The sequence below is a fragment of the Ipomoea nil genome, unplaced genomic scaffold, assembly GCF_001879475.1.
Source record: "Ipomoea nil cultivar Tokyo-kokei standard unplaced genomic scaffold, Asagao_1.1 scaffold1596, whole genome shotgun sequence".
Taxonomy (NCBI): domain Eukaryota; kingdom Viridiplantae; phylum Streptophyta; class Magnoliopsida; order Solanales; family Convolvulaceae; genus Ipomoea; species Ipomoea nil.
The window spans coordinates 935,658-952,075 of NW_017618024.1; the positions used below are offsets into that span (position 1 = coordinate 935,658).

Genomic DNA, 16,418 nt, shown 5'->3' on the forward strand with positions numbered 1-16,418 from the left:
ATGGTAGTCGAGGACTAAATTGGTAATTACGACATAGTCGAGGGACCATTTTGGTTATTAACTCTTTCAAAAATTAGACCTCGACTTTTAATTTGGACACTTTAGATCCCTTGACTTTCAATTTCTTTCCAATTGAAGTCCTTTCGTCAGAATACAATTAATTGAACTTTAAATAAAGGGGTAAACTCGTCATTTCACCTGTCTATGTATTATTCTTCATATTTCTCCATTGTATAAGCGATATATATGAAGATAATCTCAGTCGAAGTCCTAGAATGTTCCTCGTTCCCCATTTATTGACTGCTCATGTGTGCGTTTCTCCATTATTGAGATGTTTACAAGGTATACCAGCGAAATACGAAGGGAGAAATACGAAGAATAATACATAGGCAAGTGAAAGGACGAGTTTACCCCTTCATTTAAAGTCCAATTAATCGTATTCTGACGAAAGGATCTCAATTGGAAAGAAATTGAAAGTCAAGGGACCTAAAGTGTCCAAATTAAAAGTCGAGGATTAATTTTGGAAAATCAGTATAGTCGGAGGACCATTGTTGGAATTAACTCTATCAAATAATGTACTTTTGGAAGAGATTAGGATTTCTCTAATTCTCTCTCGTCTCTGGTTTTCGGCCGCTCAAATTTCTACACGGTTGCCGCCTCCGTGAAGCAAACAGATCGGAGGCGGCGTCTGATCATCTTCCCCTACCGCCATCTCCACCATAGACAGCGTCTGCCTTCATTGTTTTCTCTACCTTCACCGTCTTCTCTTCCATTCTCCGTCTTCGTCACCGGTTACACCTTGCCCCATCCCTCTATCTCCACCGCTACAGGTCGTTACTCCCTTATTTTTGCATTGTTATTTCCCTTTGCTTTGTTTTACTGGTTTAATTTTGTTTGTAGTTTCTGTGTTTTTTCTCTTGTTGTTTTGACGAGTTTCTTCCTCTCATTTACTTGGTGAGTTCTTTTGTCATAAAGCGTGAAACGGTAAAACTGGTCATAACGTATGTGAATATCATTCTGGGTGACAAACATGACAATGAAAAAGAGAATCCTCTGAACTATGATATGCAGTTCAGCGCCCGATGGAGATATTGTCAATGGATAGCAAAATGAAAATAGACACTCAGGTGTTGTGCAAGACTATTCAACCAGTGTCCGTCTTGGGTATGTTTGACCAAATCATTAAAGAAACTTTAAGTTCCTCCAAAGAATTCAGCTTCAAATTTGTGAAACAGTCTACGAATCATTAAAGAAGCTTTAAGTTCCTCCAAAGAATTCAGCTTCAAATTTGTGAAACAGTCTGTGAATCAAGTTTTCTATAGCATTGCTAGGGAAGTTGTTTCTATGTCTAACTGTAAGGAATGTTTGACCATCGATCTTTATTACAAACATTTCAGCCTATGATTAATAAATTAGTTTCTTTATTTTCAAAAAAAAAAATGATAATAATGTACTTTTAGTATATTAAAATGTACCTTATATTCATAGTCCACACAACTATGTTGACCATGGTTCACACAATACTTTGCCGGGTGAGTGTAACTATTGGTTTATAATGTCCGTTATTTAAAACCTAACTATTGGTTTATAATGTCCGTTATTTAAAACCTTCGTTTATAGTTAATGATTTTATTTTAAATAAATTGAGTAATGATTTTATTTTAAATAAATTGAGTAATACTGTCTCAAGTGAGACCTGTAATATTTTTTTAATTAAAATATAATATGTTAGACTTAATCTTTTACTTTACATTTTAAAAAGTCTCAACAAAGAAACAAAATATCATGATGAGATATGTTTACAAAATATCATGATGAGATATGTTTTCTACAGCATTGGTAAACCATGAATCAGTTTGAAATAAAAATGTCTTTCTCGTGACACAGGAAATGTTGAATTGCTAAAACTTATAAGCACACCTGATGACATGTTTGTATCAAGTTTCTTTTGTATTCACTTTTAATCCAAGGAAAACATTTGCTGTGCCACGTGTCCAATAATTAAGTTCAAGATTAATACAATTTTCAAATTTAATCCCTCAACTAATAATTTTTTTTCAACTTTAAAATTGGCCAAATGTAATACTTAACCTTTAAAACTTGTCACTAAATTTAGTGCCTGACTAGAATTAACAATGACAAATTTTCAGAATAGAATTCTCACCACTGCTTTTGCAACACAACCATGAAAAAGCAAATGTTTAGCATTTTTGCAAACTGTCAGTTTCACAAAACAAAGCCCTAAAGTATATGACACTGAGATGAAATGGAAACACAAATACCATTTATATTTACTGGCAAGAAAAATGCTCACAAGAGTAACTCAGGTGTTCACATGAGATTTCTACAAGGAATTGAAGGCGAGGTTTAAGATGTGTATAATCTCTGTACAGGAAGCATATTGATTAGTACAGAGATAATATTGCATCTGAGTCTGGATAAGAAAGAACATACCTTACACTTTTCTATAACCATGTTGGTAAAGCAAGTAGTTTCACTTTACTGTTGTAATTATGATAACGATATAAGTCCCAGTCATAAATAGAAAAGTGGGCGAAATTCCTTGCTGAAGATCGTAAAAAGCAGGAGTCTTGCTTGAAATATGGTTTTTACAACAATACACGACTATCCCACAACAACTATTGAATATTGTATCGTAATAGTTGCATGTAACACTGGCTAATGTTCATCAAACATGAGATTTCCTTTTTTTTTTTTTTTTTTTTGTTATCAATTGTTTATAGGTAGCAACTTATCCAATCACCCTTTTTTGGGCATGGCTGCAAGCCTAGTATACATTCTTGCCATTGACTGGTATCCTCTTATATCACCGGAACGAAGAAGATTCCCTGCAGTAAAGTGATCATTGAATGGTGGATGAGAATCAAATACATAAAAGATAAATCAGAGGGCTTGATTTGGGAGATAACACATTAACCACACAAAGTAAAAACAGGAAAGTTATTTTCTTGAGAGAATGAGGGGATCCCATAATCCATGAATTTTAGAACACTTGATGTGTTCACTCTCATCCATGCTCCAAACAAGCAGCATTTCCCTCTACACCTTGGTAAAGAAACAGAAAATGGGAATCATACCGTCATAAGACAAACTTTAATTACCTGAATCACAGTTAAGAGGGCTATCAGGTTCTGGATGAGCCATCAACGCAATAATTGCTCGACAAACAGACTGAAGTGTCCAAGCAGGACTCCATGCATTCTTCAATATATCAAGGCAAATCTCTCCAGTCTGGTTGAACACACAAAAAGTTGAAAAAAAATTATTCTAGAACTGTTGCTTAGAAATCTAGATCAGCAATACTAGCACCAGCATACCACAACAGCAGCATATTTCTTTAGTATGCTATGAAATTAGAGTTTCATAGTTAAGAACAAGAAAACAGAAAAGAATTTTAAACAAAGGAATTATTTAAAGCAAAGTTCTCTATATGGAAGCACACCTAGAAGTGAAGAACCATCCTTAGTTCCTTCCAACAACTCGAACACTTTAACCATCAAAACTTACTTAAGGTTGAGTTTTGTTGAGTAACCATAAATATGACCACTCATATGTGCAAAAAGGAAGTATTGGTTCTGTTAATTTTCTTCATAAACAATGCCTCTACTACTGAGTTCTTTCCCCCTTTTATTCCTCCTTTTATTCGTAATAGTCCTGCACTTTTTTCCATATAATTGATGAACTCTCAGACAATACCTCTATTACTAAGTTCTTCTCCCCTTTTATTCCTGCTTTTTATTCGGTATTGTCCTTCTGCACTCTCTTTCCCTGCTTTTCCTCTCAATTCCTAAATCTCTTTTTCTAGAGTTTTAAATTTCAAATCATTTCGATTTTCCAGAAGCAAATAATCCTAAAAGGCTATAAGATTGTTATTGTTAATAAAAATCCTATAATAATTAAGGATATTAGTTGAAAATAAGGTCCATGAAGAATCTATGCTGTAAAAGTTGAGTTTCATGCCCAAATGGACTTTCACAATTTAACCTAAAGCAACATATCATTCCAAAATATAAGTATTGATGATTCAAGAAGTTAAGTAGTGTAACAAAACTGGTCCTATGAAAGAATGAAAAGATGTGTTGTTTTAATCATCTATGTGGTGCATAGATAGAATTATAGAAACACAATGCATATAGGTGCGCATTGGAGCAGCAAGTTGTGCCTTATGCCAACTACGCATCAGTAATTCTGTTTTGGGGATGGAACGATGGAATGTACTAAAAATTCATCAAATCGTACCTTAAAGTGAACATTTGGGTGGAATATTTTGGTTAAGAACCGCACTTGAGGAGGCTGCAAAGGATACTGCTCAGGGACAGAGAAAGCAAGCTGAAAAACTCCACCTTCAAAGGGAGTTTCAGATGGCCCCTATGCAAAACATAATAAAATAACCAACAAACATCATTACTGCATACTTTTTCTCTCAAACATCCTTCCCTATCCCTATTCATGCAAGTGAAAAAGAGGATGGCAGCCTCGTATCATGAAAAAAAAAAAAAAAATTATTCTCTCTTCTTTAGTAAGTAAAAGAACTCACTTTTATAAGAGCTGTCCACTTAAAAATATTGGAATCATCACAAACTAATTGTATGTCTGGATCAGCTGCTTTCTCCCTCTGTACCTCTTTGTACTCCTTGAAAAGCCTTGCCCTTGATGCCTGAAAAGATACATATTAATCTGAAACAGATTGCCCGAATAATTCAGAAAAAAAGAGATTAATGAGCAATTGAGCATTGAATACATACAAAATCATATAAATTAGGTGGAATAAAAGTGAAAGTCTTGACAAAAAAATTTAAGCTATAAATCAGCAGTGGTTTGCTCAAAATATGAGTTTCAACATGTTGGTGCTGTTTCACAAACCTCTGGGCACTGCAATGAGTTCAGAGGCATAAATGAGATATGGGAATAAGGAGATCCTCAATTCATTTATAAGCACTTGTTCTGCATTTTTTTTGGGATGACGAGGGAAACCCCACAACCCTTTCGAGTATGTGTAAACCCCGCCTTGTGACCCTAGTCGGCAAAGGACTACAAGAAAGTAAACCAGCCTAGGTTAGCCATAGTTGACCGGCTCAAATCAAGGGGGCAAGTATTCAAACTTGTGACCTTGTGGTTACAAGCTTGAATCTTTTGCCATCTTGGCTGGAGTTACCCCTTATTCTGCATTTTTGTTATCCTGAAACTCTGAAAGAATGTCTATATAAACCAAGCAGGTCAACAATAACCCATACATCAATGTAGATTCTAAACAAAAGCATTCCCGTTCAAGCTCACATTAGGTATTATCTTTTACTAATAAATCCATATCAAAATGGCTTCTTCCCTGGAAGTCACACTATATTAAATCAATCATCTGCTCAAGAAAAATATTGTAGGGAGCTTTAAAAAAAACTATATTAAAATTCATGCCAACTACAAGTGATAAAGGCACAAAATGATGAATCAATCAGTCTCATTGCAACAGTTTCCACTGTATTTAAAACAAATAATGTATTTTCCTCTAGTTTTTTTCCCGAATTTCTAGAGAACGAAGAAATTACCTGCATCCTACACACCACTACTTCGTAATCAACACAAGTTATTCAAATCTCACCCGGAACTGCAAAATTAAAAGCAAAAGAGCCTTAAATTTTCTATATAGTAATCAACGCGAAAAAAAAAAAAAAAAAAAAAAAAAAAAAAAAAAAACCCGGAAGGTTCAGTGTCTATGTTTCCCCGGAATTCTACCTCCTATCGTTCCTCTGCAGACAAACAGAAACGCCAAAAGGCTCACTATGAAACAGTGAATTCTGATCTCCGATTCGGATTTGGGAGAGAGCTTTTGATCTGAGAAAAATCGAGACCGAAGAGTTGTTCGAGTTGGGAAAAAGGATTTGTACGAGTATAATATTCTACCGTATCGTATATTAGGATAAATGCTGTAATTATCTTTCAAGCCCCTCGGCTTTAGTAAAATATCATAATTTCCACCTAGGTTTAACGTATTTGCAAACCTTAGAATTACTTCTAAAAAAAAAAAAACTAGATTTCCCAACTTTGTCAAACTATATCCTAAATTTCATGAACTCGCTCCCAACCCCATAAGAAGGTAAATCAAGTTTCAAGACTAGGATGTTGGTTTTACGACTTAGGGCAGCCGGACGGCGGGCCAACACTACCGTAAAAGTACTAAGTGAATCGAGAGAATAACTGAGAAAAAGGTATAATAGAGTAACAGCGTGTGTATTAAATTCTGAATTCTCTACAATGTGACCCCATGAGAGTATTTATATAAGGAATATGGGTCTTGAAGAATGCAAGAAGGAAGAAATTAACTAAAATAAACTTAAAAAAAAAAAAAAAAAAAAAAAAAAAAACTCCTAAAACTATTGGAATATCTTCCTAATGTAAAAAAGGGAAGTTCCTTGTTACCCAAGGAAAAAATCCCCGCCAAATCTTCATTCACCACCTCTAGAGCAGGCACTCAGTCGAGGACGCACTGACTGCTTAGTCTAGTTTCCTGACTAGGCCAACTGGCAGGCTGAACAACGATCGAATAAGAGTTACACTGATGAGGCCCTTTCTCCTAATGCTTCTAAGTGCCCACACCACCACCTTTGTCTGACCGCCTAGGGGCATGCCTGACTGGGTACCCTTTAGGGATATCCATCATCAGTCCCCCACTTTTCTGAGATCTAGTCGGACGATGCCTCAGAAAACTAGAAATTCACCAAGTGTAGCGCCTGAATCTTGACCAGCTCCTTGTCAATCTTGCAATGTAGCTGAGTGCAGTGTCGCAATCAGCCGGGTAGGCGCCAAGCCTACTGCTCCAACCGCCATGACTGGTCCCGCTTTTCCCGACTGGTTCCGTGAATGGTACGGTTACTACGGCGTAATAATTGCGTCTCCTCATTTTCCGCCGGTTACGTTCTCGATAAGGCATCTCCTCGTAACCGTCTTGTCAGACGTAACGTCCGCCTATCAACCGTCCGATGGCCGACATGTGTCGCGATTTGGGCAGTCAACCTTTGTTATAAATAGCCCATCCGTTTCCCCCCATTCTCTTCTTTTGATTTCACCTCTTCTCCTCGCTAAACCTCTCGGCGACCTCAGCATTTTCCTTCGGCCAATGCTTCAACCCCAAGTCAATTCCGTCCAACCTCTGCCCATCGTCCCTTCACTCCTTCCAGGTTAGCCCCTATTTTTCCTCATTTTTCCTTTAATGTCATCCTCACCAACCCCAACCTCTTCACTTTATGGCCGTCAAGGCATCGCCTCCAACTCTCCGACCACAACTTCCTCGGCGGAGAATGCGCTAGGAAGCGCCTCTGTTGCCCCTGTAGACCCTCTTATTGAGAAGGAACCAGGTTTCTTCGAGGACCTAGAAGGGTCGGTGGACTACCACTCCACCCTTTCTTCTACCAATTACGCTCACGCCCGCCAACTGCTCGGCTCGACGGCGGAAACTCGCCCTGTCGACGACCGACTGGTCACTGACCCCCTGGAGGGCGGTTTTGTGGACATCCATTACCAGTCAGTGCACTACGAATTTCGAGTACCCGTCTTCCCCTTTCTCTCCCTTCTTTTCCGATACTACGGCCTTGTGCCTAGCCAGCTCATATCCAACTCCTATCGCCTCATAATCTCCTTCTTGACCTACTGCCACCGCCTCAAGGTGGAGGCTTCCCTTCCACTCTTCCACATGCTCTTCCGACTAAATGCCGTCGGTTCCACCGCCCCGGGCTATGTATAGATCCGTCCCCGGGATGGCCGTAAATTCTTAGAAAAACTGGAGTCCTCCCACATGGGGCTGGAAGGAGGCGTTCTTCTTTGTCCGCCCGGACGCCCCCCCTGCAGACTTCAACTTCCCGACTGCCTGGCAGTCTTCCTATTACCGCCTTGAGAAAAGGCCACCCTGCCCAGACAACCTGGTGGATCTGGTCAAGCGGATCATCGAGGGTGACCTGAACTTAGCCAGGCGCTGGTCGCGACTGTGGGCCATGTAGAGGGCTGACATTCTGCCCGTCGGGGCAGCCAACACATGTCTGCTTTCCCTGTTTTTTCTTGACTGCCTACTTATTTCCACTAGTCTCATCCCCCCCCCCCCCCCCCCCCCCCCCCCTCCTTCGCCTTTTGCAAGGAACAATGATAAGGAAGAGTCCTCGAAGGAGTCAAACGAGGATCAACAGGACGGCGAGGGAGCGCTGGTCGTCCACCGTGCTTCTGTTGCAAAAACGGTTGATCTTGTCTCGGACGACGAGCAGCTCGCCGAGGAGTCTTCTGCTGGGTCGATGGCTGATCGCCGTGCACTACTGCGAGCTCAAGGCCACGCTCGCCTGATTACCGCTGACAAAGGCAAAGGCGTGGTCTCATCCGCGGACTCCATTCCCCTGCTAGCGGCACACAGTGCGGCCCCACTGGTCATCGGTGGAAAGAGTCAACCACCCCGACTGCGACTACACCTGCACCATGCCAGTTAGGGACGAAGCGCCCTTTGGACTTCCATTGAGGAGCTGGCCGCCAAGAGAATCGTGGTTGGCCCAGAGGCCAACGAGACAGAGGCCATTCATAAGGGCAAGTTCCCAGTGAATGAATGGCTCGACAAGGTGGTCTTCCCCAAGGACTTGGAGTTCGTAGAGGGAGCTAATACTGACAGGCTCTTGGAGGGGATCACCCACCACACCTACCAGGTAGACTTCCTTCCTGCTATCCCGATTACTTGCTTTCTGATACTTAGGAAAATTTGTACCTTCTTTGTGTAGGCTCTGATGTGCCAACTTACCCTCCGCCGCCTTTAAAAGGTCATGCTAACCGAGATGGAGGGTCTTCATGATATCCGCGATGACCACGCCAAGTAGATGGATGAAATGAACCTGCAGTTGGGCCAGACTACCTCAGCTTTAGATGCGGAGAAGCGGAAGAATGAGCAGCTGATGGTGGAGCTGCAGACTGCCCGAGAGGTGGCCCTGACTGCGTAGAAGGAGTCGTCGGACTACCAACTGGGGTTGGTTGACGTGCAGAAGGAAATCTACATCCTCCTGGCTGCCCAGTTCAGCGACTTCAGTCCTCACCGTTACGGGCTCCCGACTGCCTTTGAGGAATATGCCCGAGTACCAGCTACTCCCGCACATGACCAGGGAGCAGTTGACTTGGACCAACAGGCGACTAGACAAAGTAGCGGCCAACAAATCTCGCTGGACCCGAGTATCTGAACTCGACCGCTAACCAGAGCACTCTGGTTGGGGCTCTCGAGACCGCGCTGCTAGACTTGGATGAGGAGGATGAGGGCGAGCTGGCCAACCAGCTACGAAGACGCCGCTCAACCCTGACTGCTGATGCTGCTGCTCTGACTAACGTCTCTTCTAGTCCAACGAGGAGATTGCTGGTGCCTCGACCAGTTAGAGTAATTGCTAGGAACTCCCTCATCCCTTTTTTGATGTAACCGACTACCCTCTCAAGGGCTTTTAATTTATTGAATGAAACTCCACATTTTGCTTTATCGCCCTGTCTTCTTTTCATTACTTACAAACTTCCAAATTTTAGATAAGTCCTTAAATGATAAAAGTTAGATTCTTTTTAATAGAATTTGTAAAGAATATGACATGGTATGTGTACGACATAGCAAAATATAGATGTGGCGATGACAACTCAGACAATGCGCGCGACATGACAAAAACGACTTAATTTGAAAAATAAATTTACACCTTACAATGCTGCGAATATTACTAAAAATGATAATCATTAAAGAAAAACATTAAAATAATTATTTTATGCAAGGATTTTTATTTTTTCTCTATTGATTTGATTCTCTTCCTATCTTTTCTTTAATAATTATTGAGATCAACACAAGTAATTTTTCTCTTTCATTGGAATCCTTTGTAGCTTGATGTAACTTGTAAAGAGATTTCTCTTAAATTTTTAATAACATTCCCTTATATATATTTTTTAAAGATTTTCACAAGTGAAGTCTTTTAATGGACTTTTTTGGGTTAAATATTTCTCTTTTTGTTTAGATTATTTCAAGACGACAAAAGTTTTTTTTTTTTTTTTTTTTTGGTTTCTTTGAACAATCATGGCCAAACTTCATAATTATTTTCTTGAAAGTAAAGCAAAATACTATGTAAAAACTCTATAAAAAATGCTCCCCATTAAAAGCTCATGGGATTATATAATTGTAGAAATACTGACAAGTTATAACAATTAGAGTTAATTACCGAAATGGTCCTTCGACTATTGCGAAATTATCAATTTGGTCCTCGACAATTTTCCTTACCCAATTAAGTCCTCGACTTTAAAAATGTTAACCATTTTGGTCCTCAGTTAAATCATGCGTTAAAAATCTGTTAAATTGGAGGGCATTGATGGAATTTCGGCCAATTAATTCAGACACGCAGAGGAACTCAGTGCCCATGAAGGTTGAAGCGTGAATCTCATAATTTGTTTGGTCACTATTATCTTGGCCTCAAAAGTCGACCAGAGAGGGAGGTGGTTGGTGATGACGGACACCTCCCGCAGCGACAAGCTTTGCAGTTCTCCCTCGGCTTGGAATTCCCTCTCACCCTGTCCACACCCAGCTTTTAGCCGCTTAACCGCAACCTCTTTGCCATTAGGAAGAACTCCTCGATGCACATAGCTAAAACTGCCTTGTCCAAGAAGGTTAGCATCGGAGAATCCATCAGTTGCCCTCGTCAATTCTTCATAAATGAATGTGCTCTTCGAGAAACCTAAGGCCATATCCGGTGAAGGTGGTGGGAGTGGATTCGAAGACCCCGAGTAATTGGATATGATGAAGCTCCACTGCTGCTCATGTAAGGCAGAGGTGGGGATGGGGGTTGAGGTGTTGGAACCCGAGAAGGAGAGAGTGGAGGGCGTGACGCCCGGGAGGAGGAGGAGAGGGCTTCGGAGGAATCGTAACAACATGATCAGAAGGCGGTGGAGCATAATACTACCATTGTTGCACTTGGCCACCATACGGATCAGCTGGCAAAACCAATATTAGACATGAGTATCAAATAATCCAGGTATAGAAGTTAAAACCAGTTTTCATCAGCATTTGAAGTCTAATCCTAATTGCATAAAACCAAGAAAAAATGAGATCTATAGACTCAAAAATTGTGTTGAAAATGATAAATTACACTTGTATTCTCCTTGTTGGATCTCAAGGGTTAACTTATCATGATCTAATCTATTCCTTAGCATTCGAAACATTGATCCAGTTAACCATGTTAAACTATAAAGTCAAAAAAAAAAAACAAAACAAAACAAAAAAAAAAAAAAAAAAAAAAACAAACAAAAAAAAAAACAAACAAACAAAAAAACAAACAAAAAAATGCAAAAACAGCAGATTTTTTTTAGTGGTGGTGGAGGATAGTAATGTTCATGATCTCTTCTCCTTTTCTTTCTACAACATATGAACATCAAACTCAGCACTGTAAGTATCAACACTCCCCCAATGGTTATTCCCACCACCAACCCTGTCAATATCCCCGACGATCTACCATCAGACGGCAGAGATGGGGTCGAAGAGCTTCCTCCGCTTCTAGGAGCTGGTGGCGAATTCCTCGTACCAGAAGGCGACGGCGACGAGGGGCTCAGGGCTGGACCGCGACGAAGGAGTCGGAGTAGAAGGAGACGGGGAACTGGAAGGTGGAGAAGGAGTCGACGGCGGAGACCCGTAGAAGTGTATGATAGAGAGAGGCGGCTCTTCCAATAAAATATACGAAATTACTTTTTTATCTTTCAATTTAACAATTTATGGATGGAATTTTAACCGAGGACCAAAATGGTTAACATTTTCAAAGTCGGAGGACTTCATTGGGTAAGAAAAATTGTCGAGGACCAAATTGGTAATTTCACAATAGTCGAGGGACCATTTTGGTAATTAACTCTAACAATTATCAACAGAGTATTTGTTTTAAAATAAAATTGAATTACAATCACTCAACACATATCTATTATAAAGAAAAATCTTCCATATATCAATCAAAGCTAGCAAACAGAGGTATTTTTAACATGATAGCATTTCTTCTTTACACCAAAATTGCTTCCAATAAGAATTGGACTGTGAATCATCTTGCATCAAGCATGCTTCAATAAGTCTTCTACCATTTCGTCCATCTCAACCTTTGATGACTTGATGCTTAATAAATGTCTTAAGCTATGATCTCGCTTTCATTTATTCTTCCTTCAAAGCTGCTTTCACGTAGACTTCATGACAGTGGTGCACTATACTTTGTGAACCAGAACTGACTCAAATAAAATAAAATTGGGGTCTACAAAATACATTTGGCTCATCAAAACTCATACAATATATTCCTAACATCTACTGTCTGCTACAGATCCTTCCCATCCCGGAAGAACATACACAAATTGCATATTAGGTTTACATACACCTAATACATTTGTTGCAATTTCACCCTTGCGAGATCGATATCTAGGTTTATCTTCTGATGGCACTTGTATTCTAATGAAAGTTCCATCTAAAGCGCCTAGACAATTCTAGAAATAATATCAAATATTATTAAATATATATTCACATTGTAATTAAACTTATAACTCAACTGTAGGGGATATGTTTAACTACCTTAAACCATTTCCATCTATGACCTGTAGAGGTAGCTGGAACTGGTTCAGAATCTTTGAATAAATGATTTCGGAGTTTCAAAACAGCATTCAATACTATATTAAAGTATCGACTAATAGTTTCCCCCGACCTTTGAAAATTATTTTGAATGATCCTATTTTTTACGTGATGAGCAATAATATGTAAAAATATTGCTACTTGTTCATCAACAAGCATATTTCTTGTTGGCCTTAACCCTCCTATAGTTTGTAACATTGCACACAACTTCACAAAAGCATGTCGATTCATCCTAAGTTGAGATATGCATTTTTCATCACAAGAATGCACAGTTCGTAACATATATTCTCGAGACCCTAAAGTATTTATAATATAAGATTTCACTCGTTTTTTATTAGAACACAAAATTGTCAAGGTTGACATCATCATGATAAACAATAAACTCACAGAAGCACACATATTCAACCATACACGCAATACAGCTACACATCTTTTCCTTCTTTCAGTACGAGTTATTAAACGCAATCGAGCCATAACTGCAAATTTAATTTAAAACTTACAATAACTTATAGAGATTATAATAACACTACGGTAAAAAAAAAAAAACAATAACATTGCTGTGACAAAAAACAAAACAAAATAAACAATAACACTTTTACAGCACCAAAAAAAAAAAACAAAAAACAAAAAAAAAAAAACAAAAAAAAAAACAAAAAAAAAAAACAAAAAACAAAAAACAAAAAAAAAATAAAAAAACAAAAAAAAACAAAAAAATAAAAAAATAAAACCAATAAACAATAAACTAAACTAAAAATAAAAAAATTTAAAAACATAAAAATACTAAGTCAAGGACCCTTCCAGACGCTTGTCTGCAGAACAAGTCCTAAGTAAGTATTACAATTCAATTCAAGATAAAAAAATATTCAATCTTTTCTTTCATTTTCACAAATTTCCATGTTAAAGATTATCTGTTTATCTAATCTTAGCTAAATAAACTTTGATTGATATTAGATGGGTAAATTATTAGATGAACATATCATTATCTAGTACTTCCACCAAGTCTACCATTGTACAATCAAACCAATTACACTGTCTATACGAATTTTGTGATAATTACATTAATGATACAATAAACTAAATTAAATAAAAAATAAAAATAAAAATAAAAAAATAAAAAATAAAAAATTAAACTAAACTGCTGCGGCTGCGGCGCGGAGGGTTCCACAGCCACAGCAGTTTATATATATATATATATATATAATTAATTATTTAAATATTTAATTTGTAAAGAATAAAATTATGAAAATTTACCTTTGTTTGATGCTTTAATTTGATGTGGCAGAAAGAATTGATTGACTTTGATGTTGATGATGCTTTAATTTGATGTGGTAGAAAGAATTGCTTGACTCTGATGTTGATGATGAAGGAATCGGGGAAGGGTAGAATGATACGTAGGGAGAGAACGGCAAGAAAGATAAGGTTAAAATTGAAAAAAAAAATATTCTATTTCTGCGGACTCAGGAATAAGTTAATACCAGGGGGGCCTGGTAATAGCTATTACCTCATCTGAGCTAATAGGCTATTACTAGGAACATTATTCCTGGTAATAGACATTGTTACCAAACAAAAGAATAGGCCTGTTACTGGGAATGCTATGCCATTCCCAGCCTATTCCGTGAACCAAACGGGCGGTGAGATTCTAGTTCTTAAGCGTTGTTGTGTGGCTTGTTTAGAGTGTTTAGGTGGTGAAGGGGGTAGTGGATGACTTGGGAAGAAGGAGGAATCCCAAGAAGAAGAGGAAGAAGCAACAAAGGTATAACCCATGGACTCCCACCTCTTTATTTATGACTTTGTGAAGTCAAGATGTTAGTGAAAATGCTTAGAAATGCTAGATTATTGATGTTGTTGAGCTATTAGTGATCTATTGTTGATCTATGATTGTGTTGTTGAGGATTTGGGAGTGTTGGATTGCTAAAAAATTGTTGCAGATGAAGAAGAATCCTCTCTGGTGCACACTGTCTGTGCACCAGACTAGCTCACGGAGCTTGCCAACGGCCCTAGGCAGGGACCGTTGGCTAGTCCAGTGGAGGAACGGCCCTTGGGCACGGTTCTCAGGTAAAACCGTGACCCAAGTGGCGGGGCTCCTCAAGCCCCGCCGCAAGCTCCGCCAGGCCAAATCAGTGTAGTGGTCGAGCCCTCTGTGGCTCAGCTATGTGTCGTTTGGTCCGGGACTCGCGAGCCCTTGAGGCTCGACACTCGGATTCGTTACGACGCACTAGTAGAATTTGACTTCGTTAAATTTGGAGTTGAAATGAGTAAATTACAGTAGAAATTGTGTTGGAAATTGCTTGAAGTATACTGTAATTGTTTTACAGTGAAGAAGGATTTTGAAATGTTTGAGCTTAGCCATTTGATTGAAAAGCATGATTATTATTTGTTAAGTTTTGCCTGAATAGCATGTCTAAATATCCATTATGAGTTATTGAAAATTTTGTCAAGAATATGAATATTTGGTTTGTACAGTACATGAGCTTATTTAATTACAGTGAAGTGAATTACTAAAGCATGAAATATAAGTTGAGTTTATGAGGTGTATTTCAAGTTTAAAGAGCATGATCAATATTTGCTAAGTGTTTGCTATAAAGATTACCGAGAATTGAATTATGAGCATGAGTTAATACATTGTTTGTTTGACTTATAGTCAAAGAGAATTGAGATATTCATTATAGTAAAAGAGCATGTTTAGTATATCCTGAACTAAAGTACATTAGCGGCTCTAAGTAAGCTTAAGTATTCTTTCAAAAATCTATATCTATTTTGGAAAATCATTATCCAGTTGCATTGAGAAGTTGCATGATATTTGATTTCTAATTTGTAAGAAAAGAGAAGTTAATGAGAAGCTATGTGCATAAGTTTGCATAAGTAAAGTTGTTGCATGAGATTGAAATGCATGAGTTATATCTATATGTATCTAGTGTGAGTAATCCGAGATTTTGGAGGCCCGTTAGGACTATGTCTTTTCGGAAGAAAAGAGAAAGTACAGAAAGAAACGGACATTGTAAAACGATGTGAAGTAACGAGGTCGATATTCCCGAGTTACTAGGTAGGATACTACCCGTCGGGCTTGGAATCCCGATTAGGGGGTGTGCACACTGACAAGTACGATACCTAATTCCACAGAGTTTAAGAAAAGAACCAAGAGAGTGGTTGTGTGGACGAGATGAGTATTAGGCCGGTTATGCCGAGCCCAGATAGGTCCGTTCACATTATGGTGAAGTTCCTACCTCGCCCACGAGTAAAAAGTAAAGAAAGAAAGCGAGTCATTGTGACTCTAGAAAAAGGAGAGAAAAGCGAGTCTGTGTGACTCAAGTCAAAGAAGAACGCGAGTCATTGTGTCTCTAAGAAACCTCCTTCGAACAAGTGTTCCTTGTTACCAAAGAAAGAGTGTATATGTATATTTATCTATACTTATACTAAAGCATCATGTTCATTTTATTGCATGATTAAATGATTTGCACGTATTGCATGAAAGTATGAGAAGTAGCATGGCTTTATATTGTCATTTATTGATTATCTTGACAGCATGAGATTGCATGTCAAGGGATCATTTCAGTAATTAACTTTTTGAAAAAAATGGTGCATATAATGACCGAAATGGTCCCTTACCTATAACAAAATTACCAATTTAGTCCCGAGTTAATGAATGTCTAACGACAAAACAAACAAAGGACCAATCTGGTTAAGATTTTCAAAGTTGAGACTTAATTGGTCAAAAGAAATAATCAAGGACCAAATCGATAATTTCGCTATAGTCAAGAAACCATTTCGGTAATTA

At 38.5% G+C, this 16,418-nt stretch overlaps 1 protein-coding gene and 1 long non-coding RNA gene across 2 annotated transcripts; one reads left to right on the forward strand and one right to left on the reverse strand.

The window, feature by feature from the left end:
• The first annotated feature begins 1,246 nt into the window (after positions 1-1,246).
• Positions 1,247-15,001, forward strand: LOC109190966. The gene is made up of 3 exons (XR_002055840.1): positions 1,247-1,363; positions 14,335-14,340; positions 14,990-15,001. It is a non-coding gene; the product is annotated as an uncharacterized LOC109190966 (long non-coding RNA).
• Positions 2,526-5,902, reverse strand: LOC109190965 (protein PEROXIN-4). The gene is made up of 6 exons (XM_019341555.1): positions 5,752-5,902; positions 5,565-5,623; positions 4,559-4,678; positions 4,261-4,389; positions 3,123-3,252; positions 2,526-2,849 (listed from the first exon to the last, which is right to left on the reverse strand). The coding sequence occupies exons 2-6, from the start codon at positions 5,568-5,570 to the stop codon at positions 2,761-2,763; spliced, it is 474 nt and encodes a 157-aa protein (XP_019197100.1). The 5' UTR covers positions 5,571-5,623; positions 5,752-5,902; the 3' UTR covers positions 2,526-2,760.
• Positions 15,002-16,418: the final 1,417 nt, after the last annotated feature.